The 25,737-nt window shown below is 43.1% G+C and overlaps 1 protein-coding gene across 5 annotated transcripts in view; it reads left to right on the plus strand.

Moving 5' to 3' along the window:
- The window catches only part of MAPRE1 (microtubule associated protein RP/EB family member 1), a 29,308-nt gene extending 8,437 nt beyond the window's left edge, over nucleotides 1–20,871 (plus strand). For all 5 annotated transcript variants that reach the window (XM_069546906.1, XM_069546907.1, XM_069546909.1 and 2 more), the window contains 5 exons: nucleotides 7,427–7,572; nucleotides 9,253–9,460; nucleotides 11,998–12,119; nucleotides 16,942–17,094; nucleotides 19,156–20,871. In XM_069546906.1, the coding sequence (XP_069403007.1) occupies nucleotides 7,427–7,572; nucleotides 9,253–9,460; nucleotides 11,998–12,119; nucleotides 16,942–17,094; nucleotides 19,156–19,212 (686 nt within the window). In that variant the 3' untranslated portion in view covers nucleotides 19,213–20,871. The remainder of the gene's footprint in view (nucleotides 1–7,426; nucleotides 7,573–9,252; nucleotides 9,461–11,997; nucleotides 12,120–16,941; nucleotides 17,095–19,155) is intronic.
- The last annotated feature ends 4,866 nt before the right edge of the window (nucleotides 20,872–25,737 follow it).

A 25,737-nucleotide genomic window follows, 5' to 3' on the forward strand; every position in this document is an offset into this window, starting at 1 on the left:
AGACCCTGGTCACAGAGAGTGATTGCAGTGAGGGATCGCTTGTGTCAAAAGGGGGATGCAGGAAAGGAAAGAAAAAAAAAGATTTCTCTGGTAGACGAGTGGTTAGGATTTGGGGCTTTCACTGCTGTGGCCTGGGTTTAGTCCCTGGTTGGGGAACTAAGATCTCACAAGCCTGGTGGCAAGGCCAAAAAAAAGCTAGAGTGGGGAGAGGAGGTGAAGAATGCTGATTGCTTTCCATTCCGTTCCTCTCCCCCTTCGGTTCCAGTCCCTGATCAGGTCCCTCTGCACTTTTCCAAGGGCCCAGCGTGGTGCTCTGAGTGTGAATGTCCTCAGAGCTCCCTTCCTTGCCTTCTCCTGTCCAGGCCAGCCAGCTTCACAGTTCCTGTGCTCCGCCGAATGGGAGAGGTGTTCAGATGCTCCCAGGCAGATGCTCGACTTCCTGTTTTCTTAGCTTATTGTGGGGCCCTGGTGGCCCTTTAGTTTATATAAAACAGCTTGTCAGTCTTATTCTGGAGCCATTCTGAGAGGGAGACCATGCCCCTGACCAGGCCTCTCCCACTTTGTTTTCTCCTCAAGTTGACTCCCTTTTCCAATTTGGGCCTTAATTGCACCATTCTTCAGTGTCTCAGGCCTGAGAAGCATCTTTTGAGGCTAACTCACAGAGTCCTCTGGGTCTTCTGCAGGGTCTTTTGGCTGTAGCCTTTTCTCAGTTTGCAGGCTGCTGCCACAGTGGCCTCCACACTGGGCCCTACACGCCTCTCTGCTTGTCCCATGGTTGTCTACGGCCTTTTGAAGAGACCATTTTTATTGAGTCACTCCTCTGCCCATGGAAGTGTCTCTTTAAATTTTTTTTGCTTAATTAATTCTTCAAATACCTCTTTGTGTTAATTGAAGCAGAAGACAAACTTATTTTCTTCTGAGTATAACTAATTAGGTCTTCTTTATAGAAATGTATTAAAAAAGAAAGCTAGCTTAAAGCACAACATTAAAATTTGCATCCTGTCCCATTACTTCATGGCAACTAGAAGGGGAGAAATTGGAAGCAGTGACAGATTTTATTTTCTTGGGCTCCAAAATCACTGAGGACAGTGACTGCAGCCACGAGAATAAAAGATGTTAGCTACTTGGAAGGAAAGCTACAGCAAACCTATATAGCATATTAAAGAGCAGAGATATCACTTTGCTGATAAAGGTTCATAGAGTCAAAGCTTTGGTTTTCCCAGTAGTTATGTACGGATGTGAGTGTTGGGCTGAAAGAACACTGAATGCCGAAGAATTGATGTTTTGGGAAATGTGCTGAAGAAGACTCTTAAGAATCTGTTGAAGTGCAAAGAGATCAAACCAGTCAATCCTAAAGGAAATCAACCTTGGATACTCTTTGGTAGGAGTGATGCTGAGGCTAAAGCTCCAATACTTTGGCCACGTGATATGAAGAGCTGACTAATTGGACAAGACCCTGATGCTGGGAAAGATTGAAGGCAAAAAAGAAGCAGCGGGTGGCAGAGGATGAGATGTTTAGATAGTGTCACTGACTCAAAGGACATGAATTTGAGCAAACTCTGGGTGACCGTGAAGGGCAGGGAAGCCTGGTGTGCTGCAGTCCATGGGGTTGCATAGAGTCAGACACGACTTAGCACTGAACAGCAACATAGAAACATTAAGAATAAAACTGTAATCTGTTGTACTGTGACAAGTGACAATCACTGTTATCTTTTAATTGTATTTTTCCCTTTAATTAAGGTTTTATTTATTGAGCTCTTACCATAGGTCAGGCACTTTCCAAAGTACTTCACCTGTATAACCTGGAAGGTAAGGTCTATCATCCCCATGTTAGAGAAACTGAGAGAAGTTAACTGACTTGTCCAAGGTTACTCATTTTAGTTGTATTTTCAGTATTTTCAATAATTTTAAAACATAATTGACATACGTTTTGAATAACTAAGTCTCAAAATGGTTTAGAATTCAAAAGAAACAAAAAGATAAACAGTGAAAAGCCTTCCTGTGAAAAGTAAGAGCAGAAGTAACCAGTGTTGTCGGCTGGGTGGCCTCCAGAGAGAGAGTAGGAGCAGAAACATCCATCTGTCCGTAGTCTGTGTGTATGTTCTTCTCTTCCCCTATTTTACACAAGCGGTGGCGTGTTTGAGCGCGTTGGACATTCTGGGGAGCGTTCCATTACCCGTGCAGCGGGTGTCACTTTCCTTTCTTATGGCTCTCTAGCACCGTAATTTTTTTGAATCAGTCCCCTATTAATGGACATTTCATTTATTTCCAGTCTGTTGCTGTTACAGACTGTTGTTCGGTTCAGTCGCTCAGTTGTGTCCAACTCTTTGCGACCCCATGAGTTGCAGCACGCCAGGCCTCCCTGTCCATCACCAACTCCCAGCGTTCACTCAAACTCGCATCCATCGAGTCGGTGGTGCCATCCAGACATCTCATCCTCTGTCGTCCCCTTCTCCTCCTGCCCCCAATCCCTCCCAGCATCAGAGTCTTTTCCAATAAGTCAGCTCTTCACATGAGGTGACCAAAGTACTGGAGTTTCAGCTTTGGCATCATTCGTTCCAAAGAACACCCAGGACTGATCTCCTTTAGGATGGACTGGTTGGATCTCCTTGCAGTCCAAGGGACTCTCAAGAGTCTTCTCCAACACCGCAGTTCAAAAGCATCAATTCTTCAGCGGTCAGCTTTCTTCACAGTCCAACTCTCACATCCCTACATGACTACTGGAAAAACCATAGCCTTGACTAGGTGGACCTTTGTTGGCAAAGTAATGTCTCTGCTTTTTAGAGACAACCTAGATATGCTGTGTAGGTTGGTCATAACTTTTCTTCCAAGGAGTAAGCATCTTTTAATTTCATGGCTGCAGTCACCATCTGCAGTGATTTTGGAGTCAGCCACTGTTTCCACTGTTTCCCCATCTATTTCCCATGAAGTGATGGGACTGGATGCCATGATCTTCATTTTCAGAATGTTGAGCTTTAAGCCAACTTTTTCACTCTCCTCTTTCACTTTCATCAAGAGGCTTTTTAGTTCCTCTTCACTTTCTGCTATAAGGGTGGTGTCATCTGCATATCTGAGGTTATTGATATTTCTCCTGGCAATCTTGATTCCAGCTTGTGCTTCATCCAGCCCAGCGTTTCTCATGATGTACTCTGCATATACATTAAATAAGCAGGGTGACAATATACAGCCTTGACGTACTCCTTTTCCTATTTGGAACCAATCTGTTGTTCCATGTCCAGTTCTAACTGTTGCTTCCTGACCTGCATACAGATTTCTCAAGAGGCAGGTCAGGTGGTCTGGTATTCCCATCTCTCAGAATTTTCCACAGTTTATTGTGATCCACACAGTCAAAGGCTTTGGCATAGTCAATAAAGCAGAAATAGGTGTTTTTCTGGAACTCTCTTGCTTTTTTGATGATCCAGCGGATGTTGGCAATTTGATCTCTTGTTCCTCTGCCTTTTCTAAAACCAGCTTGAACGCAGAGTGTTGTAGCAAACAATGTTGTACAGTTTTCTTTCTTTTAAAATTAAAATAGGGTAGTTTTTCTCATGTTAAGATGTCTTCAGACTGACTTTTAATGTCTGCATTAATGATGCCTCACAGCCTTCTATTTCCAAATTGTTTCGGTTATTTATTTATTTTTGATGCCTGGACAGGGACTATTTCCAAATTGTATTCATCCTTTAAAATGACTTAAGCCTCACCTACTCTCAAAGCCTGAACACTTTTGCATTTAATGGAGTGTGTTTCCTATGTGTAAAACTTTGAGAGTTCTTAATGGGGAGTTTTCTGATAGGAGGGCATCTGTCGTACGTAGAATTCATTTTTTTTTTTTAATCTGTTTTTCCCCTCATTCTTAGTTTTGGTGATGCTCTTGGTCATACTCTCAGACCTAAACTCATTTTTAAAAAAAATTAATTTATTTTAATTGGAGGATAATTACAGTATTATGATGGTTTTTGCCATACATCAACATGAATCATTTTTTAAAAAATTAATAAATTTTGACTGTGCTGGGTCTTCACTGCTGCTCGTCAGCTTTGTCTGGTGGAAGCGAGAGGGGGACTCTCTCTAGTTGCCATGCACAGGCTTGTCATTGCGGTGGCTTCTCTTGTTGCAGAGCATGGGCTCTAGGGCGCACAGGCTTCAGTAGTTGTGGCACCTCTCTGCATGTGGAATCTTCCTGGACCAGGGATCAAACCCTGGTCCCCTACATTGGCAGATGGACTTGCCAACCACTGGACCACCAGGGAAGTCCTGGCCTGTGTAGGTTGTTGACTTCAGCTTCCATCTAATTCTCCAAGGGGCCTTGGCCTGAAATGCTTGAGAGCCTGTGCACTTGAGAGAGTGCAGGCTTGGGCGCAGGGGCTGCATGGTGCCCTGTGGGTTCTCTGCTTGTAGCACAGATCTCCATGGGACGGGGCTGTGGTAGCCAGCGGAGACCTGGTGGTTGATGTCAGGACACACCTGGTCCCACCTGTGGCTGTCTGCATCTTCCAGCCACAGGTTGGTTACGTGAACCTGCTCTCTTGCCCCAAAGCCCTGGGACAGCGGTCATCTAAGAGAGGTCCTCTTGTGCAACTTGTGTTGCCAGACTTTGTTCCTAAGGCCGAGACTGGAAGGAAAGCCCCTTTGAACCTCTTCTGTACCCAGTTGAGACATCTACAGGCCAGGAGTTTGGAGCCCTTTTGTAAAAAACCACCTGACAGACTTCTTCCTTTTCAGCATTTATCTTCTTTATTTGTGTGCTTATTATAAAAGTAATTATCATTGTATATAATAGTATTTTTAAAAATAACATATTCTGTACCACCTCCAGAGATGGCCACTGTTCAGTCATACTTGATCTCCAAAACAGTAACCTTGTGTGGTTTAATACATTGTGCTTTCTCCCAGCTTTTTTCTGTACATGTTTTTACATATATGAAGACATGTTATAGATACTTTTTGCATCTTACATTTTCTTAACCATTAAATCTTGAGCTCTTCCCCCAGCCCCCACCAAAACTGCGCTTTGATTGCTTGCGTAATATTCTCTTAGTCAGTGTTGTGTGGATTTATGGAGCTGATTGCTCCTGCTGTTGGACACACAGGTTGCTTCCATTTTTTCCTCTCCTGAATGAAGTTATACAGTTTTCATGTGTAAATCTTTGCTAGATGCATTTTTAATGTGTGTTACTTATTAAGTTCACTTTTTCCCCTGTTTCTTGGCTATACCGAGTCCTAGCTACTGGACTGCCAGGGAATTCCCCTTGCTGTATTAAAAGAAAAAAAAAGAAATTATTCCCTGAGATGCCTTAGGTTGGATCCCCGTGTGTTTATTAGGTGTTTACATTTTTGTATGTGTGAATTGTCCAATTGATTTGTCTATTTTTTTGGAGTCCTCGTGTTTTTCTTCATATATTATTTCTCTTTCAGCCAACTAGAGTGTAGCAGCATGGTAGATACCTCTTTCTTTCCCTGAGCCAGGAAATGCTTTAGTCTGGGGTAGGGTATTCTAAGAAAGTGTATAATGACATAGGAAGGAGCAGTGGACAGGGAGTCAGAATGCCTGGGGTCTGGCTCTGAGCTTGGTCTCTGGCCTCTGTGGTCTTGAGCCACAGTTTTTGGTCCTCAGTTTTAAATTTATAACGGCTCTAAGGATTCTTCTAGCTCTAAAATAAAAACTGAAAGTTCTTCAGGCAGGTCTTTTTTTAGAGGAGCAGATGACTGATGCTTTTAAGGGGTTTTGAATGGAAAGTCTCATGAATGGCTTGAGAAAACTGTGTATTTAGTAAATGTACTTTATTTTCCTGGTTCAGAAAAAATATCTTTCCTATGTGAAGCAGCGCTGTAGGTATAGATGCTTCATAGATTATCTCCTGTGTATATGTGTGCTTTAAGTTGATGTGTATGTATCAGGATCTAAACTAGATCTATATATTGCAGTTGGTAAATTATTGCAGTCGACAGAAAGTTGACTTTTAAATCTCCCTTAAAATACAGCAATCATCACTCTTTGTGCTATTAACTTGTTAAAGAGACTGGGTTGTTGTCTTAGGAAATTTAGGAAGCTATTACTGCCTCTGTTTTAAAGAGCATAAATATTGCTAATTCACTGCCTGGTACATAGAATTCCCATAGTATATTTTTGTTGGATGAGTAAATAAATCAAGCCACCTCACGAATCAGGCTTTCACTTTCTAGTGCTCCTTTCTACTAAGAATGTCACTCTGATCACTGAAGTGCTTCTGCTCTCTTTGCTGCTGCTACTGCTGCTGCTCAGTCACTTCAGTCGTGTCCGACTCTGTGCGTCCCCCATAGATGAAAGCCCACCAGGCTCCCCCGTCCCTGGGATTCTCTAGGCAAGAGCGCTGGAGTGGGTTGCCATTTTCTTCTTCAGTGCATGAAAGTGACAAGTCAAAGTGAAGTCGCTCAGTCGTGTCCGACTCTTAGCGACCCCATGGACAGCAGCGTACCAGGCTCCTCTGTCCATGGGATTTTCCAGGCAAGAGTACTGGAGTGGGGTGCCAGTGCCTTCTCCAGCTCTCTTTGCATCTTTCCAAAAATAATGATAATGGCACTCTTTATGCCAGATCTGCCAGGAAGCCAGTTTGGCCTGATGTAAAATAAGTTGAATATGCTTATAAGGCTGCCTCATTCTGCAGAATACCTATTGCATAGTCGCTGGATTTCTAGTCTCCTTTTCCTGAAAAGACAGTAAGTGTACATGAAGCCTGCCCTATATTAGGAGAGTGCATTTTAGTAGGCATTAGAGAAATTGCATTCCTAAATTTTAAGTGCTAAGAAAACACTTTTGGGGGCAGTGATAGATAAAAATGAACAAGTGGAGGAAGGAATGAAATTGGGGAGCAAATGGGATGAAATATATGCAGTAATTTCTTATAGTGGCCTTAAAATGGAAAAAATTTAAATGGAAAAACTCAAAGATTCCTTCTATTCAACTTTGTTTATAAACTGATAGGTTAATTAAGTTTATTTAGAGATGTAAAAAGCCCAGGGAGGCAGACATCTTAGAAAAAACATGTTTTTAACCTAAGTCAGAGGATGTGTCTTTGATCAGAGGATGATCTTTGCCATATTGGGGAGCTCCTCCTCCTGCTGGCATTCATTTTTCTTTCAGTTGTCATTTTATTGTCATTCCTGTTTCTTACAAAGAATAGTCTTAAAATTTCATAGGACCTTTCCTGTGCTCTTCATCACGGGATTTAGGTTGCAAGTATGTTGTGGAACTTAAGTAGAACCACAGTTCTGTTCCTGATTTCAAAGTCAAGTGGAAATGACGCTTTGGGATTTTGTAGGTACACTTTCACAGCTTTTCAAATTGTACGTGGGTTAAGCAAGTTGCTAACTTTTTACCCTGCTCTTTTATAGCTAGTGCATTTAATGTTCCGGTGTGTATTTTCTTCTTCTTTTACTCATTCAGGGGCTGCCTATTGTCAGTTTATGGACATGTTGTTCCCTGGCTCCATTGCCTTGAAGAAAGTGAAATTCCAAGCTAAGCTAGAACATGAATACATCCAGAACTTCAAAATACTACAAGCAGGTTTTAAGAGAATGGGTGTTGACAAAGTAAGTAAGCTTTATTCTTTCATTTAGGGTATTTCTTAACTCGTCATAATTACCAAGGCTGCCCGTAATTACCAAGGCTGGCCCATGACTTTGGATGTTTTGTTTCTCTTTTCCCAGTTTGTATAGTTATCTTTTCTCGAGTTAACGGTTTATCGGGAGCAATGTGTCCCTCTGTTGTCCTATCCCTCGTTCCCATGTGATCATCTTTCTTCATCGTGAAGTTGGAAAATCAGTCTGTAAATCTGTACCCATTTTTTTAAACTGTTTAATATATTAATCTGAGATCTAATTCTTTAAATCTCTGAATTTGCTTCTGTAAAGGATAGCATATGGCAGAATAAGTAGTTCTAATAGAGAAGATTCTAGATCTGCTTGACTTTTTCAGTGAAGTATAAAACCAGAGTATAAACTACAATATTTTTATAGCTAGTAGGTGCTGGAAAGTTCCCTCTTGGCCTCAAGGTTACATGAAGCTATAAGAAACAGTCCACCAGGCTTCTTTGGAAAAAATATCTCTGTTTTAGCAGATAATACGTTATTGCACAATTAAGCAGTTTTCCCCCCCATCAAAAGGGCTTATCCTTTAAACCATTCTGGCGGGCGGGGGGGGACATTTTTCAGTAAAGCTTGTAATCACCCCCTAGTTATCTTGCTTCTGTATCTGATTTTTTATTTACTTTGAAATCAGTCTTAATTTCATTTTGTCTCTGCAATATATAAACTGTGCGTTTGTATTGTAAGGATATCATTTAGTTGTCAGGCATGGTTTAAACTAGGTTTATCTTATTATACACAGTAGTTTTTCTTTTTATGTAATTAATTTTTTTGAATAAGGCAGATTCCTAGAGTATATAAAAGTAGAATAGTGCAGGGATCCCCCTTGTACCTCAGTGATTATCAACTCAGGGATGGTCTTATTTCATATATATCTCTACTCTACCCCCTGTAGTCCTGGATTATTTGAAGTCAGTTCCAGATTTAACTTTATTTGTTGATGTTTCATACCAAGAAATTTTTAAAAGTTTGCTTGCTCAGAGGGGTGGATAGTTCAGATTGTAACTGGAATCCTTGAGGAGTTAAAAGATAGTTAAGCTCTGACCATTTAAAGTAATAGCTGATAGCATAGTTTTCTTACACAATAAAAATCTTAGCGGGTCCTGTAAAGTATGTTTTAATAGAATTGTAATTACTTGAAAAACATGCCATTTTGTAGAAGTCTATCCCAGGATTGATTCTGTACCTTGACCTATTTTTAAGATAATTTTTGTTTTTAACACAGTTCATTGTGAATGCTTGTTGTTTTGTGCTCTGGACTTGGTACCTTGTGTCAGGCTCTGTGGCCATGCAAGTTCCGTGGGAGGTTTACTTTTTACAGTGAAGTGACATATCTTAAAATGTGTTTGGAGGTGTGTGTGTGACTTCTATATGAAACTTGTTTCTTTTGCATATCTGATTTCTTTCGATGGACTTGAACTGTGGGGATTGGCTGCTGTTTTCTCTGTGGAAGGTAAATTGAATGAAACGTGCTCTACAACCTTCCAGGGACTTACTGAACATTTAGTTCTTGCCTCTTTGTCTCCTTTTAGCAGAGCTTTATACTGATTTTGATGAATGTGAACACCTTTGATGCTTTCCAGAAACCTCTTGCTTTGAACTAAAGAATCGTATATTTTTCTGCAGATAATTCCTGTGGACAAATTAGTAAAAGGAAAGTTTCAGGACAATTTTGAATTCGTTCAGTGGTTCAAGAAGTTTTTTGATGCAAACTATGATGGAAAAGAGTATGACCCTGTAGCTGCCAGACAAGGTCAAGAAACTGCAGTGGCCCCCTCCCTTGTTGCTCCCGCTCTGAACAAACCGAAGAAACCTCTCAGCTCTAGCAGTGCAGGTAAAAAACAAACCAACTCCCTCTCCCCCACAACACACACACACAAATAATGCCATTTCCAAATAATGGTAGTCTAGGTATTCATTCATTCATTCAGCAGTCACCCAGCAGTGTTTGGGTAGGCTTAAGGATCTGAAGTAGCATAATCCTGGCCTCATGGCAGGAGTGACCTCAGGGCCCTGCGTTTGTTCTTAGGTCTCTGGAGCCTCTATGAGTGCTTCACCTCTGCCCTGTTTCCTCCTCTGTGAGAGGGGAATTGCAGTACTGGCCCCAGAGGGCTGTTCCTGAAGCCTGAAAGAGTTACTGTTTGCAGTTTTGCCAACACTGGTTGGTTGTATGGAATAGAAATCCTTCAGGTTAGCTCACGTAAAGGAGAGTTAGTTGGAACACAAGTACAGTTCATCTTAGAGCCCTGGAACTGGAATTTGCAACCGGAGCTGGACTCTCAGAAACTGAAAGAGCTTTCCAGGTCCCTTGGGGGCTGTTCTTGGTTCTGCATTATCCTTCTGTCTGCAGACCAGCTACCTGTGCTTATTCACGGCTTCCCTGGCCTCCCTAGAACCTCAGCTGCTAAGTTCTGTGATGCCAGCAGAATCTAGGAGGCAGGGGGAGGCTGTTTATAAGAGACTATATCTTGAAGTCCTGGCCTAGTGGGTTTTCCCAAATGTGTTTGTAGTGATACACTCACAGAACATGTGTACCTTGTGGAGCGGTGGGTGTTCTACAGATGCTAACTCCTCCTTCCCAGAAGGTGGCAAGAACATTAATTAAGGTTGTATAGTACCTTGAGAGAGGGGCTGATCTATCTGGTAGGTAGAGAGGGATGTTGAGTGCTTTGTAATTTTTATAGCTTTTTTGAGCTCTTGATTGACTTAGCATACAGTTCATGCATTTAAGGTATTCAAGTGTACAGTTGAATGGTTTTTAGTACATACATAGGTAATGTTATCCTGTTACCATAGTCAGTTTTAGAACATTATCATTACCCCCCAAAAGAAACCTCATGTGCTCCTGGTAGCAGTCACTTCCCATTTCTCCCCAAAACTCCTCCCTCCTTGATATTCCTGGGCAACTGCTGATCCTCTGTGGATTTACCTATTCTGAATATTTCTGAATGAAATTACAGAATATGTGGCCTTTTATGTCTGACTTCTTTCATTTAGCATAATGTTTTCAAGGTTCATCCATGTTGTATCATGTATCAGGACTCCTTTTTATGGTTAAATAATATTCAGTTATGTGGCTGTAGCACATTTTATTTATTCGTCAGTTGATGGTGATTTGAGTTCTTTCCATTTTAAAGCTATTATGAACAGGGCTGCTATGACCATTCATAGCAAGTTTCTGTGTGGGCATATGTTTTCATTTCTCTTGGGTGTGTATCCAAGAGTACATACTCTTGGAGCAGAATTTTTGGGTCATGTGATAACTCTGTGTTTAACTTTTGACGGAACTACCTGACTGTTTTCCAAAGTGGCTGAACCATTTATTTTCCCAAGCAGAGTATATGAGGGTCCAGATTTCTTCAGATATTGACTACTTTGATTCTTCAGCTTCTTAGAATGGGGAATTGCATAGATAACCCTGTGCATTTCATATTTCAGGTGCTGCTAACAGGCATATGGAGGCTTGGATTAAGTATTTAGTCTTCAGTTTAAATGTATGCTAGAGATCCTCCAGCGGAAATGCCTGTTACTCTGGGTGGCCTTAAGGTCATATGGTTGTTGAATAGTTTGGAGTGTTAGGAAGATGAGGTATTTCTAAGCCTGGCATAATATATAAACTTGGCAAAATACTTGCCGAATGAAAACTAAAGTCATGAATGATAAATTTGCCTTGAGGTAGCCCATTCCTGATTATTCTTTATCATTTTAACTTATCAATAGATTGGCCCCTCTGCTGTTTTTCCCCTTGTCTTTCCTTTGGTCATTCTTACTGAGAGAAGTCTGCCCATCCTAGTCAGCGTGCTGCTCTTCTCTCCTGACCCTCTGAACACCTTCTTAAAAGCAAACAGGAAGGGGTTTTGAAGCCGTTAGTGGTCAGAGCAGTCTCTACCCGCTCGCTTATCTTCCTAATCCAAGGAGTGTGAGTTGGGAGACACCTTGCTTTCCAGATGGGGTGTCATGGGTGCCCCAGAGCTGGGGCTGTGAGCTCTTTCCCTTTGCTCCATGAAGCTGCCTGTCTGTGCATTTAGTTGGAGCTGGGTTCAGGTAGTTCATCTGTTTGTACCAGGTTGACTTTGCCTCTTTCAGATGATAGTCCCGTCCACCCCAGCGGAAAAAAGACCACACCAAAAGACTTATTGCCAGCCCGAAAGATCATGGCTAAAATTGGTACTTCTGTGCTGCCAGAATGCAGAACCACTTTGGGTGATCATGGGGTGTAATCTTGCATGCTGGGCTCTCTGCGGTGGGTCTCTTCACTGCATAGCTGTGGAGAGCAGTTGGTCACAACCTTCTCTTGTTGTCTGGTGGGTTCTTTTTGTCTTGAAATTTCTTCTCTTAAAAAAAAAAAAGCCAACTTTGTTCCTCTCTCAGCTCCACAGAGGCCCATTGCAACACACAGAACTACTGCAACCCCTAAGGCTGGCCCGGGTGTGGTGCGGAAGAATCCTGGTGTAGGGAATGGAGATGACGAGGCAGCTGAATTGATGCAGCAGGTAGGCATCTCCTGTGTCCACAACAGGAGCCCTTTGGGGGAAGGGGCGCTTGCTGCCCTGACTGGGTCGCTTTGTCTGTGTTCTTGTGGGAAGACCTGCCTTGTCTGCGTATCACAGCGGTCCTCGTATCACAGCAGTCCTCGTGACGTGTCAGGGCTTTGGGACCTGTGTGGGGACTGTGAGCGTGGACATGAAGATGGAAGAGGCAGGTGGGCAGCTGTTTCTAAGCTCGATTGTTTCTATTAGAAACCAGTATCTGTTTGGAAATGCACACATAAGGTAGAACCCTGTTGAAAGTCCCTGAAACACTGTCAGGGTTCCTGGGATTCAGAGATTGTCTCTTGAATTTTGGCTCTAACAGGAGATAATGGAGAGCTCCTTTCTAAATAATAATTTTAAAAAAGTATTCTGCAGTGTCCCAGCTGACATCCTGGGTCACTGGAGAATCAGGTGGAGAGTGCCGCTGATGTGCAAAGCCTATGGCTTTTCTCTTCTTAATAGGTAGATGATTTGAAACGTCTTCTTTTGAACCAGTTAAGTATCTGAAGATATTGGTAGAGGTCTCTATAGATCAGAACAAATTTTAGATTTTTAGCCATTTTCTCACTAATTCTTATAGTTGTTTTGTTTGCTTTTGGATGTTCCTCGTAATTAATTCCAGATTTAAAAATCAAGGATGCTCTGTAATTCCTGTGAATTTAGGAATGAACCTTTTCATTTTCCTGAAAGCCAAGTCCTAAAGCTTGGGGAAAATAGCCTCACTTTAATCCAGAACGTTTTGTGACCCAGACCATACTCTGAGGAAATCAGGACATAAAAGCCTGCCCCCAAGATCACATTTATTGTTTTTTTTTCATTCTTGATTTGTGTGTGCCCCATGGTGTAGGCACCTCGGGAGGGTGGAGGTGACTGGGTCAGCATCCCCATTGTTGTGGTGGCCGCAAGCACCCTGTGGGCACTGTGGCTGTGAGTGTAGAAGTCCTGGAGGATGAGGAGGTGTCCCTGGAACTCCTGGTTTCCAGGCACAGGTGTACTCAGAAAGTGGTCTCAGAAATAGAGTAAAGAGGTGTCAGTACTGAGACTTGGCGGCCAGCGTAGGGTGGGCCTCACGGTCTCCAGAAGATGCAATGGATTCCGTGGGACTGCTGCCCAGCTGGTGTTCTGGATGAGGGAGCACCAGATTTGGGGGGTGGTGTAGATTTGCGGCAGGTCCTGGCTTTGCCACTTCTAACTTGGGGCGGGTCAGTTAACCTCTGAACTCACTGCCTCATATGCAGCGGGGCCAATACTTTACTTTCGGTGGTTGGATGGATTTCACAAGCTGATGTTTTGCCAAGTGTCTGGAAGGATTTGGGATAAATGGGGTGCGTGGGGGTGGATGAAAGACAGTTGTGATTATTATGGTTTTTGTCTGTGGTCTTGATAGAGTGAAAAAGGTTTTGAAATATGTTTTCAAAGTTCACAGGAGTCAGATTCTTTTTGGTGAAATACAAAACTGTTAACAGCAAAAACAAAACCAGAATTTTTAGAGTGCAGGTGCCAGTGCTGTGCTAAGCATTCTGCTTTCACTTTTGCAGCAGCTCTGAGGGGTTCCAGAGAAGGACAGCAGTGCAGCTCACACCCAGCCTGTCCAGCCCTGCCTCAGAAATAACGTGTGTGGCCAGCACAGGGCTTTGATTTTTATCATTACTATTTTCAACGTGAAGGATGTTCGGTTCTTTGCAGGTTGTCAAAGTCCTGTGCACACCTGTTACTCCCATGGCTCATGTACGTGATCTCTCTGACCCTGAGAGTATTTAAAGCGGTGCACTTGGTGAAGGGATGGAGGTCTGGGGACATGACCATATCGGTCATGAAAAGTGGAGCCTCATGGGCTTGGTGGGCAGTGTGTTCTACACAAATTACCTTTTGGTGTTCATAGCCTTGGGAGAGCTTCAGGGATTCCATATTTGTTTTCTTAAACGTAATCATTTTTATTTTTGACCGCACTGGATCTTCACTGTTGTGCGTGGGTTTTCCTTAGTTGCGGAGAGCTGGGGCTGTTCTCTAGTTGAGGTGCACAGGCTTCTTGTTGCAGGTGGCTTCTCTTTTTGTGGAGTGCAGACTCTAGGACATAGGCTTTAGTGGTTGTGGCACATGGGCGTAGTTGCTCCAAGCTGTGTGGGATCTTCCCGGACCAGGGATTGAACTGGTGTCCCCTGCACTGCAAGGGGACTGTTAGTGGACCCCTAACCACTGGACCAGCAGGGAAGCCCGATTCCACCTTCTTACGTCATTCGGGAGAAGTGTACTATTATTTGATTCTAGTCCAAAGCAACACTATTCATAGAAATAGACTGTAAACCGGAAATGTGAGACATACCTATATAGAGCTGAAAGTTTTCTGGTAGTCACACTGAAAAAAGTAATAAGAAACAGGTTAATTCTAATAACACATTACTCAACATACTTAAAGTATTAGCATTCTGACATAATCATTACAAATAATTATCAGTGAGCTGTTTTACATTTGAACACTGTACCGGGTCTTTGAAACACAGTGTGTATTTGATAGTTATAGCCTGTCTCAATTGCACTGGCTACATTTCAAGTGCGCAGAACACCGCCTGTGGCTCATAGCTACCATATTGGCCAGTGGCAGGTCTAAAACGTTCTCCTTGGGCTTCTTAGTTTCCAGCTATTTCTTAGCTGTAAGAGAATTGTATGCTTGTTGAGCTTGTGAATTCATGGTTATTGAGGGATGTCAGGGAGGGCTGCTGCCTTGGCCTTGTGGCTGGGGCCTGTCGGGCTGGCTTCTGGTGCCCTGGATGATTTATAGGTGGGAGAAGGTTTCAGGGGGCTTATGAGGGAGGCACTGGTGTAACGTGTGTGTACAAGCAGGCTCCAGGCTGCCGTGCCGTGGTAAGTGCTTCCCTGTCCTCCTCATGTGATTACGGGCCTCTTCTCTTGCTCGTGGACCTTGGGCCGGAGATCCAAGCAGCTTTCACTGCTGCGGATAGTCCCCTCTGATCCTTTAGTCCCCTTCTCCCTCTCTGCTTTGGGAGTAACTGATGGTTTAAGGAAAGGCTGCAAACAGCGTTTAAAGCAGGGGTGGGGAGAGTGGAGGCAGATGGATTACTTCGTTTTGCAGGTGACCAGGTGGTGTTAGTACTTTACTGAAACTTTCAGTCACTTTTGTTTATTTTTAAATTATTTGTTTGTTTCTGGCTTTGCTGGGTCTGTGCTGCTTCGTGGCCTTCTCGCTGGTTTCAGGGAGTGAGGGCTGCTCTTGTTGGGCATGTGGGCTTCTCAGTGCAGCGGCTTCTCCTGCTGCAGAGCACAGGCTTAGTTGCTCTGCGGGATGTAGGCTCTTCCTGGATCAGGGATCGAACCTGTGTCTCTTGCATTGGCAGGTGATTCTTTACTGCTGAGCCAGCAGGGAGGCCCCTCAGTTATTTTTAAAAGTCATTCCAGTGGTTGCTAAAGGAATAGTGAGTGTCTAGAACCTTGTTTCTAGAGCCTTGATTCTGGATCAGTCTGTTGAGGGCTTTGATGGCAAACATTGAAATTAAGTCTTTAACAAAATGGTCCTGGTGGTTCCAGTCACCTGCTCCTCATCTCTGATGCCTCTCAACTGTAGGTTGTGAGGGGGCAGGACTTGATCCCTCTGGTTGAGCCTGGCTCCTTCATCAGGCTGTGGGAAAGCTGGATGAGCTGTTTTAGTAACTAGACGTTCAGAAGGTGGACTAGATTCCTGTAGTGCTTCTGGCTCTCAGAATTCCACTACCCACGTTGTTCTCAGCAGCTGCACCTTTGATTCCCTGGCTGGGCTTTCCATGGGCCCCTAGCCTGTAAGGCCTGTGAACATACTATATTGTACCATTTGCCATGTAATTTGCATTCAGTGAGAGTCACAGTTGATATTCTGGAATGAAGACTCACTGGACTGTGAGAGTTGTTATGGTATTGTTATTGTTATTATGTTATGATAACATAATAAAAGTTACGACTTTTATTACTCTTGGCTGAACAGAATCCTGACCCATTCACTGAGATTTTTTTTGTGGAAATTAGAGTCCCTCAGTGGGACTCCTGGAAGATCCTGTGGCCTGAGTGGTGAGCTGGCGCTGTGCTCAGGGATCTAGGGGTGGAATATGGTGGGGTGTGCCCCGTTCCTCTGCTTTTGTCTCTCCCTTCTGAGACTGTCTTGGGGGAGAGAGTGACGCAGGGACCCTCTCATCAGAGGATGCTTTTCTTTTGAGTCGTGGATCACACCCTGGCCCAACATATTTGGGGGAGAAATAACCGTTGAGTCTCTGTGCCCAGGCCCGCCTCAGTGCTAGCCATCTTTGGCCAGCATAGTTGTCTCTAACTAGGCTTGCCCTCCTGCTCATCATTTCTGCCCTGCTCCCTTGGACCAGACCCTGGCTTACCGTTGACTTTAGCTTGCAGAAGGACCTGGACTTCACTGACCAGGGTCCTGGTATGGACTGAGTGTATAATTGGCAGCCACTCTGCTGGGCCGGGTTGTGGATTCTGTTTCTGTATTTGTCTCAGCAGCCATGCCTTTTTCTCTTTGATCTTGTCTTAGTCTCTGAGAAGTACCTGCACGTTTCCTCATGTAGCCTGTCCTTTTGCGGGAATCGTTATAGTCAGAGTGCCATGAATAAGCCCATGCTATTGATCTGGGGCTGAAGAAAATTGACATCAAATTAAAATGGGAGTTTTGTCCTTGTTAGAGAATTTGATGAGAGACCAATCTCCTTTCGGGTTGGAGGTTTAATCTGATATGTTGTTGGTGTATGAATTCTAGATGTCTCACCCTTTCTAATATTTTGTGCAGGTCAATGTATTGAAGCTTACTGTGGAAGACTTGGAGAAGGAGAGAGACTTCTATTTTGGAAAGCTGAGGAACATCGAGTTGATTTGCCAGGAGAACGAGGGGGAGAACAACCCTGTGCTGCAGAGGATCGTGGACATTCTCTACGCCACAGACGTACGTGCTGACTTGGGGATGTTTTCTTGCCATTTTGCCACCTAAGAGAAAGTACATTGTATCGGGTGGTTCTTGGCAAGCTCAGTACTGATGCTTGGTGTGTTTCAGTGTAGCATTCATTTAAAGACTTCATCGTTGACCCTCAGAGTCAGCCAGAGGGGGCCACTTCAGCCTCTGCCTTGAGGTCTGAAGCCTTTGAGGCTGGCACGGGACAGTGAGGTGGCTGGCTGCCCTGCTTCTGTAGCTTCTGGCCACTGGTAGGTCACGAGTGCTACCAGGTGCTCTTAATCCTGCCATCCCCACTCTACCGCGCTCAGCTTGGACCCCTCGGTCTGAGTGCTGCTGCTTTTTCATATGGCCCCAGGTGTGCCCTGGAGAGTCAGGCGCATGGCCCTGTTTGATGTCTGCTGCCCACAGCTATGAGAGGTGCCTTTTTCCTCCTACACTGGAGTGTGCCCGGTTCCCATTTCTCCACACTGTCTTGTGGTCACGTCTCTTGGGAGTCTTGTGTATTCTGCAGCCAAATAGGGAAAACTCATTTTCCCTGGATTTAGGATTTGACATTTTGCTCTGTCCACTGTTTCATGGCTATAATTACTAATAATTCTTCTGCCAGGCCCAGCAGTGTCTTGAGGATCAAGCTATAGTATGTGTCTTGTCTTAAGTGTTTCGCAGTGTGTGCTGCTATTGCTGCAAAGTTGCTTCAGTCGTGTCTGACTCTGCGACCCCATAGACGGCAGCCCACTAGGCTCCTCTGTCCCTGGGATTCTCCAGGCAAGAACACTGGAGTGGGTTTCCATTTCCTTCTCCAGTGCATGAAAGTGAAAAGTGAAAGTGAAGTCGCTCAGTTGTGTCTGACTCTTAGTGACCCCATGGACTGCAGCCTACCAGGCTCCTCCGTCCATGGGATTTTCCAGGCAAGAGTACCGGAGTGGGGTGCCATTGCCTTTTCCTCACAGTGTGTAGCCATATACAAATATAAGGCAACGTTGATGTTATTAGCATTGTCCTCTAAAGTGAATTTGGGGGTGTTAAAACTGATGACTGAAAAGTTGATAATTTGTTCAATAAATCTGTGTTTCAGGCTTGCTGTATGCCAGATAATGCAAACAAAGTTAATGAAAAAAAAAAAAACCAAACCAAAGTTAATGAAGATACAGGTGTCTTTGGGTTTAGTCCGAGTATTGTTTTAGTGGAGTCATATGTTAAGTAAATTTAGCCATAGAGGTTTAGTTTAAAAAAAAAGATGGTGGGTGAAGGGGGAGTCTTAAGTTTTTATGGTAGTGTAGCCATTAGCTCATGCCAGATGCCTGGGGTGAGTGTGAGGTGGGAGCCACACATCTGAGGTCTCCCATGCTGCTCGTGTTTGGTCAGCCTTGGTAGCTGTGGGTAAGCAGACCACCCACAGCACCTGCAGCGGTATGCGGGTTCCTTCTTGTTGCTCAGTCACTCAGTCATGTCCGACTCTTTGCGATGCTATGGACTGCAGCACACCGGGCTTCCTTCCTTTTCATCATCTCCTGGAGCTTGCTCAGATTCATGTCCATTGAGTTAGTGATGCCATCCAACCATCTCATCCTCTGTCGTCCCCTTCTCCTGAAGGGGATGCAGGTTCCTAAGTGCAGTCAAAAGAAGGCGTGAAGGAAAAGCTGGCCGTATGGACACGTTACTGGAGGAGATGATCTGGTACTATTGTGGTGACTTCAGGGATTTTTGAGGGTTTGTTTTCTTAACCAGCTTCTTTGAGGTTCAGTTGGTTTAATGACAGCTTGATGTTTGACATCATTGCCATCACCAGCACAGTGGACACATCCATCACCCTGAACAGTGTGAGGGTGAGTTGGTGCCCAGTTTTGTCCTGTGCGATGTGGCTCCACTGCCCAACTAATAGGAAAGCAGTCACTGGGTCTTGTGCCCTTCAGTGCCCCAAGTGTGTGGTAGAGACAGGAGGAACCATTGACTTTGAGAGGCTTTAAATATAAGGAAAGGGAACCCACAGTAGAAACTGATCTTTCATTCAGTGTTGACTAATGGCTTTCCCCTCCCATCTTCCCATTTCAGGAAGGCTTCGTGATACCTGATGAAGGGGGCCCACAGGAGGAACAGGAAGAGTATTAATAGCCTGGACCAGCCGAGCAACATCTGAATTCTTCACTCCAAATCATGTGCTTAACTGTAAAATACTCCCTTTTATTATTCTTAGAGGACTCACTGGTTTCTTTTCATAAGCAAAAGTACCTCTTCTAAAAGTGCACTTTGCAGAAGTTTCACTCCTTTTCCAATAAGTTTGAGTTAGGAGCGTTTACCTTGTAGCAGAGCAGTATTAACATCTAGTTGGTTCACCCAGGGAACAAAGAGGCTGACCATGGGGCTCACTTTGTGGATGCTGGTAGCACTGATAGCTGGAGAAGGTGGAGACCTCAGTAGAGAAATGTAAAGACTGATTTGAATTTTAAGTTAATGTGAAATCTTGGCAGAGAACGTTTTAATAAATAAATGCCTTAAGAGTATTTAAAAGATGCTTCCATATTTCAAAATATAAGATGTGTGTTTGACATTGTGTCTGGGAAGGAAGGGCTGGAACCTGGAGCCTTTGGGACCTGCTGTTCCCAGCCTTCGCAGGACTGCTTGATCCTCATAAGCCCAGATGTTGGCCCAAAAGCAAAATTTGAAAAGTTATTTTGTAAGCCATTTTGATGTCCTTGACCAGTAGCATGCCTGCTAAGAAGCAAGAGGCATTGTTGCCTGGATGAATAGAGGGTGTGTTTCAGGCCTGAGACGTCTGAGTCAAAGAGCTTGATTTTCATTGAGCATTTCTCTGGTGATTTTTCCAGTTATCCCTGATAATTCTGTGTACTGTGCGTGTTTGTTTTTTTTTTTTTTTTTTGAAATGAGGTGTGTCCAGTTTTTAAACCTAACAACTACTTTTGGGGACTTGCCCACATCTCTGGGATTTGAATGGGGGCTGTGTCCCGTTTTACTGTCTTTTAAGTTTACATTTGACATGTTCCTCTTCTCTGCTCCCCTTGCCCACTGGGGACTCCTCTTTGGCTCCTTAAAATTTGCTGCTTAGAGTGGAAGTTCAGCAGGCAAGTGATCATACTGCAAGTTCTTTCTGGACCTCTGGCAAAGGGAGTGATCCGTGAAGGCCACCACTCCCTTGGGATCTGCAAGGCTGGGCGTTTTCGGTACCGCTGTCCACAGCCCTCCACTGTTATCGGAATGCTTTGCCAGTGCACTAATCTCTTTGGAGATGAAAATGTTAGCGTGTGACTAAATGTTAATTTTCTTTTGCAGAAAATAGAGTACCATGTCTGAATTAATTATTAATATTTAAAATATTTCATTCCTTAACCCCCTCATTTGCTTTGCTCACAGCCGACTCAGTTCCTTTGTTTGGCAGAATTCTGCGACGTGTGTGTCCCCCACTGCTGAGACTGTTCAGCCCCTGATGTATGTGTATTGATTTGTTTCTGGTGGTAGCTTGTCCTGAAATGTGTGTAGCAAGCAGGTATTTGATGATAAAATTGTTGTGTAGTGCATGCTCTGTGTGGAATTCAGAGGAAAACCCAGATTCAGTGATTAACAATGCCAAAAAATGCAAGTAACTAGCCATTGTTCAAATAACAGTGGTGCTATTTCTCTTTTGTGGCCTTTTAGACTTTTGTTGCCCTAAAATTCCATTTTGTTGGGAACCCATTTTCCACCTGGTCTTTCTTGACAGGGTTTTTTTTTTTCTATTTTTAAACAGTTTCTAAATAAAATTCTGTATTTCAAGAGTGTCATGTCTTCTGAAATTTGTCTTGCCCTGGGTATATTCTTTTAGGTTCAAATGATATGGTAGCCATGCTTCTTCCTTAAATTAGGGCTGATCTTTTGGAATCCTTCACTGTTTTTTTCAGATGTGGTTATTTTAAGGCTGTTTCTCTTTTCTCCATTCAAACAGTAGACTTCTAAGCCTCCTGCTGTTTTCACACTTTCGTGTTGCTGTGAGAGGGCTTTCAGAAGTGCAGAGCTTGGCCTCAATGCCATGAAGCTTCCTCAGGCTGTTTCCTTCAGAGAAAATCTACAGGACAGAGCTTGGTGGATACCATGGGGCAGTACTGTTTTATTTTTTCCCCTGAAAGTGTGTTTCAAAGTCAGTAAACACAGCCAATCTATAACAATCCGAAATCATCTGTAAAAATTCTATACTCTAAGAAATGAGTTCAGAAGGTGATGTGCTGCTATTTTCAGTATGAAATAAAGTTAAATGGGCAGAAGGTAGTTTTCAGTATGATCTTTAGGGTACTGACCACAGTTAGGGATGATTTGTAAACCAAACTTCATGACTTTCGCTAGGATTACTTCCATACTTCCTCTAGAAGTTAGCAGTATGATGCCTTCACTGAAATGTTACACCTTCAGAAGGAATTGGATACCATGTGTGTTGATAATCTATAAGAAGATACATCCAGGAGTGCATGGAGTTTGTGAATAAAATGTTGAGTATTGTCAGCTGAGAAGTTACCTTGGAAAGAGTGAAGCTGATACTGTATGTACTTCTGACCTAGTAAGTCCAGTGGCCTGGCTATTTAGGCTGAGGCACGTAGTATTTAAGTGGGTCTCATTTAGGTTAGGTCATGGGTGCTGTGATCTTGAATAAGCTGCTTGGTTTGCTTGGCAAGGCCTGTGTTGCATGCAGGATAGGTAAACAGATGGCTGGATTTGGATTTAGGATTCACTCATGCTGGTGGTCCTCAGATGATGGGTTTCAGAATCACCTGTGGAACTTGATTGACATAAAGTTTCTGAAGTCCAATTGGCAGAAATTCTGAGTTAGGTGATTAGAAATCTGCATTTTACTATGTGCTTCAGATGACCTGGTTTAATGTAGTCTTCAGAGCTAATTTTGGTCATAGCATTTATCTCTGCCAGCTCAAATGTAACTGGCAGGGGGGTATCAGGTTAGAGTCCTTGTAGATTGCTCCTAGCTTTGTGACTTTTAGTTATTAATAATTGATTGCTTGTTCTGACTTGCAAAACAAGGAGGACAGTGGTGACTGCAGTGCCTCCCTCACCTGGTGCTTGTTGACATCAGAATAAGCTGAGAACCAGAAAAGGTAACCACAGTGTTAGAAAGCACTGCTTGGTTCTTCAGACCCAGTTTGAAGTGTATGAATCAGAAAAGCTTAGGCCAGGGGTTTTGAATCCTGAGAATTCAGGCAGGCAATTCCTCAGATAGGCTTTGAGTATTTTGTAAAATTGTAAGTAACAAGTTCTAATTTTTTTTTTTCCCAGCTTGGACGATTGAGGAGTGCAGCTCCTTTCTTTTGAGACTATCATTTTCATCCCTTTTTTTCCCCCAAGTGAAATCATGATCTAAACACACCTTTTACCTTTTTCTTTTGAATGAAGATTTGGTGATTCAGTAATTCAGATTCATTGATTTAAAGATAAGTATTTTCTTCAGGATATAATAAGGTGTTGGAAAGGAAGCAGTTTCCTTTTGGTATAACCAACATAAGTCTAGGGAAATTTTTCTTTAAGGATTGTTTATGAGATTTGGTATGAAGAACTCTTCTTCTGATGGTTACCATTGTTCAGCAGAGTCTACAAACAAAACCTCAGCGTTAGGCCTGATCAGCTTGATCAGATTAGCTTGCTAGTATGTGGGTGACCCAGATCTGACTGCTGTCAGCAGAGTGGAAGTGATTGCTTTGAGCCAAGCTGAACCTGAGCCTGTCTGTGGTCAGTGTTCCTGAATCACCAGTCATTTTGCTGGTCTGGCACTGTTGCCATTGATTTAAAATCAGGCTTGTACTGTAGTTTTGAATTCATACGTTCCAGGTACAAAGTTTTAAAACCTGATGAGTTCGTGTTTATTTCTGACACTTGCTACTTTTTTCTCAGTTTTCACGTGTGAGGCTTGAGTATGCAGAGTCCTTTTCTGAAGAAAAGCCTGAAGAAGAATTCTATGCTTTTACACTGAACTTGACCATTACCACACATGCCTTCAGCCAGATTGTTAAGCAGCTATAACTTGTGAAGGTCTGTTTCCTTTTTAGCTTAATCTGAGTTGGAAAGCAGTGTTACCTTAGCCTAGCGCACAGCTTTCTGTTGAGGTTGTGGTCAGGTTGCTTCACTAATTTCATTATCTAGATAAGCAGGTCTAACCTTAGAGTTGGAATTCTGGGCCCCTTATTCCAGGACTCTGTATATATACATATAGAAATTTAAAAAATTAAAATAACCTATATTTCTTTCGAATTGGAGGCTCCGAGGTTCTGAAATGTAAAATGAACGTAGCCTTCACGAACATGTTTCTGGGGGTAGGATGAGAAAAAACAGAGGCAGGTCTTTATCCTGTGATCATAGGAAGAGCAAAGCAAGTTAGCCATCAAAGCCTAGCACTTCATAAATGGTGCTGAGAGACTTAGAATTACAGAGTGATCTGTTAGCAGTTTGAAATTCTGTAAGATGTCTTAACTTAAAAATTCAAAAAAAATTTTTCCCTTCTTCCTGGATGACAATATTTTTCACAGTCTGTAGGAATTGGTGAGGATAGGCTGGATGCAGGTATGAAGAAGAGGAGAAAGAACAATTTACTGTATTTGCTGATGTCTTTAATTTTCACTTCTCATGGGAGAATGAGATTTGGGAAGCCAGTAGTGAGGGTCAGTCCACCAGGGTAGGTCTTAACAAAGCTGTCTTTATGGCTGTTACTAGTTTCCAGCAGGGACAAAGATGGGTTTCTAAGACAACCTTCATGGATGATCCACAAACTGCAGTGTAGACTTTTATAAAATTAAGCCAGGCTCAAGCATGCAAGTGGGTGGACTGAATATATAAAGGGAATATGTGACTGGAGCCCTTTTCTGACCATTATCAAGAGGAACGAAGAAGTGCTGTGATCAGGAGGCCAAGGGCCAGGAGTTGAGACCAGTGTCCTCCTCCAGGCCCTGCATCCCTGGTCTGCAGAGCTTTTCTTTGCCTCAGTTAGGAGATGAGTGAGGATGGTTTCCCTGGGATCCCTTCTGAGCCAGGAAAAATTACTTAGATCTGTAAAAGCCAGCAGGATACCGGAGCCAGAAAGAGTGGGAGAGTGCCCAGTTCCAGCAACTGTTGCCTCTGGAGGCCAGGTTTCATCAGTTAAAACAATTTTGGTTCAAAAAAAAGCACAGTGTTTTTCAGCATCAATGACATTTTGTGTGTGAAAATTTGAAAAAACTCGCACTGACAGTGAAATGGTTTGTAAAGTGTACATCCTTTTGTGTTTCAATAAAAGTTTTTGACCCTGAAAGAAGAGATGTTGACAGGTGAAATAAAAAGTGGCTCAACACGTGAGTTTGGCTCTCTCCTGCCCCTACCCTCCCCCCATAGGCTGGAAGCTGCAGGGAGAGCTTTGCTAATGTAGCCGTTCCTGGCCTGCCATTTAGTGCAGGAATCGAAATGTATTGCTCCCACCAGATCCGTCATGGTTTGTCCTTGTCTAATCTTGAGTGACCTTCAGATTTCTTTCCTCTCTTGCTTGCTTCACAGTTACTTTGTCACATTCTTATTTTATATTTCTCCTGATCAGGCTCATTTATATATTTTGGAGTAGTTCTAATGATTTTAAGATCCAGTGTACCTCAAGGTCATCTGGGTTTTTTGCATTCTAAAGGTTTCTCACTAGATATTGCCTTTTTTTTTTTTTTGTATTTTATGTGTTTTTCTACAAAATAATGTGAGTTAAATATGTGTAATTATATATGACTGCTGTTTTTACTTTGAAATTTAAACGCTACCGAGAAGAATGGAATAAACTTTTTTTTACAGGTAGCTGTAGGCGAATCCCGGCTTGCCCCTGTGTGTGCCCCTCCCTCCCTACTAATTTTAAAAGCGGAGAGAAGAAACAATTATGTTGAATGAAATAAAGTTATTTTAAAAAAAATTCCCCGAGCATCTGTAGCTCTCTTGACTTAATTTCTGTTTTCCATTCTTTTTTTGGAGGAAGTGGGTAAGTAGGTACTAAACCACCCCAAGAAGCTACTGTTTTCTTGAATCATGCGTGGTATTTTGAAATCTTTGGTATCTGAACTGGGAATTCTCTCTGGCGGTGGGTTGTGGTGGGAAGAGCATTGTTTTAAGTGCCATGTGAGCTGAGGAGTTGGTCTCAACTGAAGGTGTAATCTTAACATTCATTAATCCTCTGGGTCCCCTGCAGTTCCCAGTGGTCACTGGCTTCTGTCTTGTTTATTTGATTTTGGAAAGGAAAAAGCCTCTCCTTAGCATCAAGTTGCACCTTAAAATTTTTGATATATTTTATAAAGCTGAGGATACAAGTTTTCACTTTTGTTAGCTTTATTAAGGAATTTTTTTAGAAAGTATGTTAGGATACAACTATTTAAAGTTAAAAAATTCTGGGGGCCACACTGTGAATCATGAGGGATCGTAGTTCCCTGACCGGGGGTTGAACCTGAGCTCTCTGCATTGGAAATGTGGAGTCTCAACCACTGGACCCCCAGGCAGGTCCCAGAATACAATTTTTGACATTTTAAAAACCCGCAGTGGTAAAGCTGAAGAGAGCAGAGTTGGTACCGCTTCTGAGCAGAGTGGGGCCGCCTTCCCTGGATGAGTCAGCCATGTCCTTGAGTACCCTTGAAGCCTTCCGGCAGCACC

The sequence above is a fragment of the Ovis canadensis genome, chromosome 13 (assembly GCF_042477335.2).
Source record: "Ovis canadensis isolate MfBH-ARS-UI-01 breed Bighorn chromosome 13, ARS-UI_OviCan_v2, whole genome shotgun sequence".
NCBI lineage: Eukaryota > Metazoa > Chordata > Mammalia > Artiodactyla > Bovidae > Ovis > Ovis canadensis.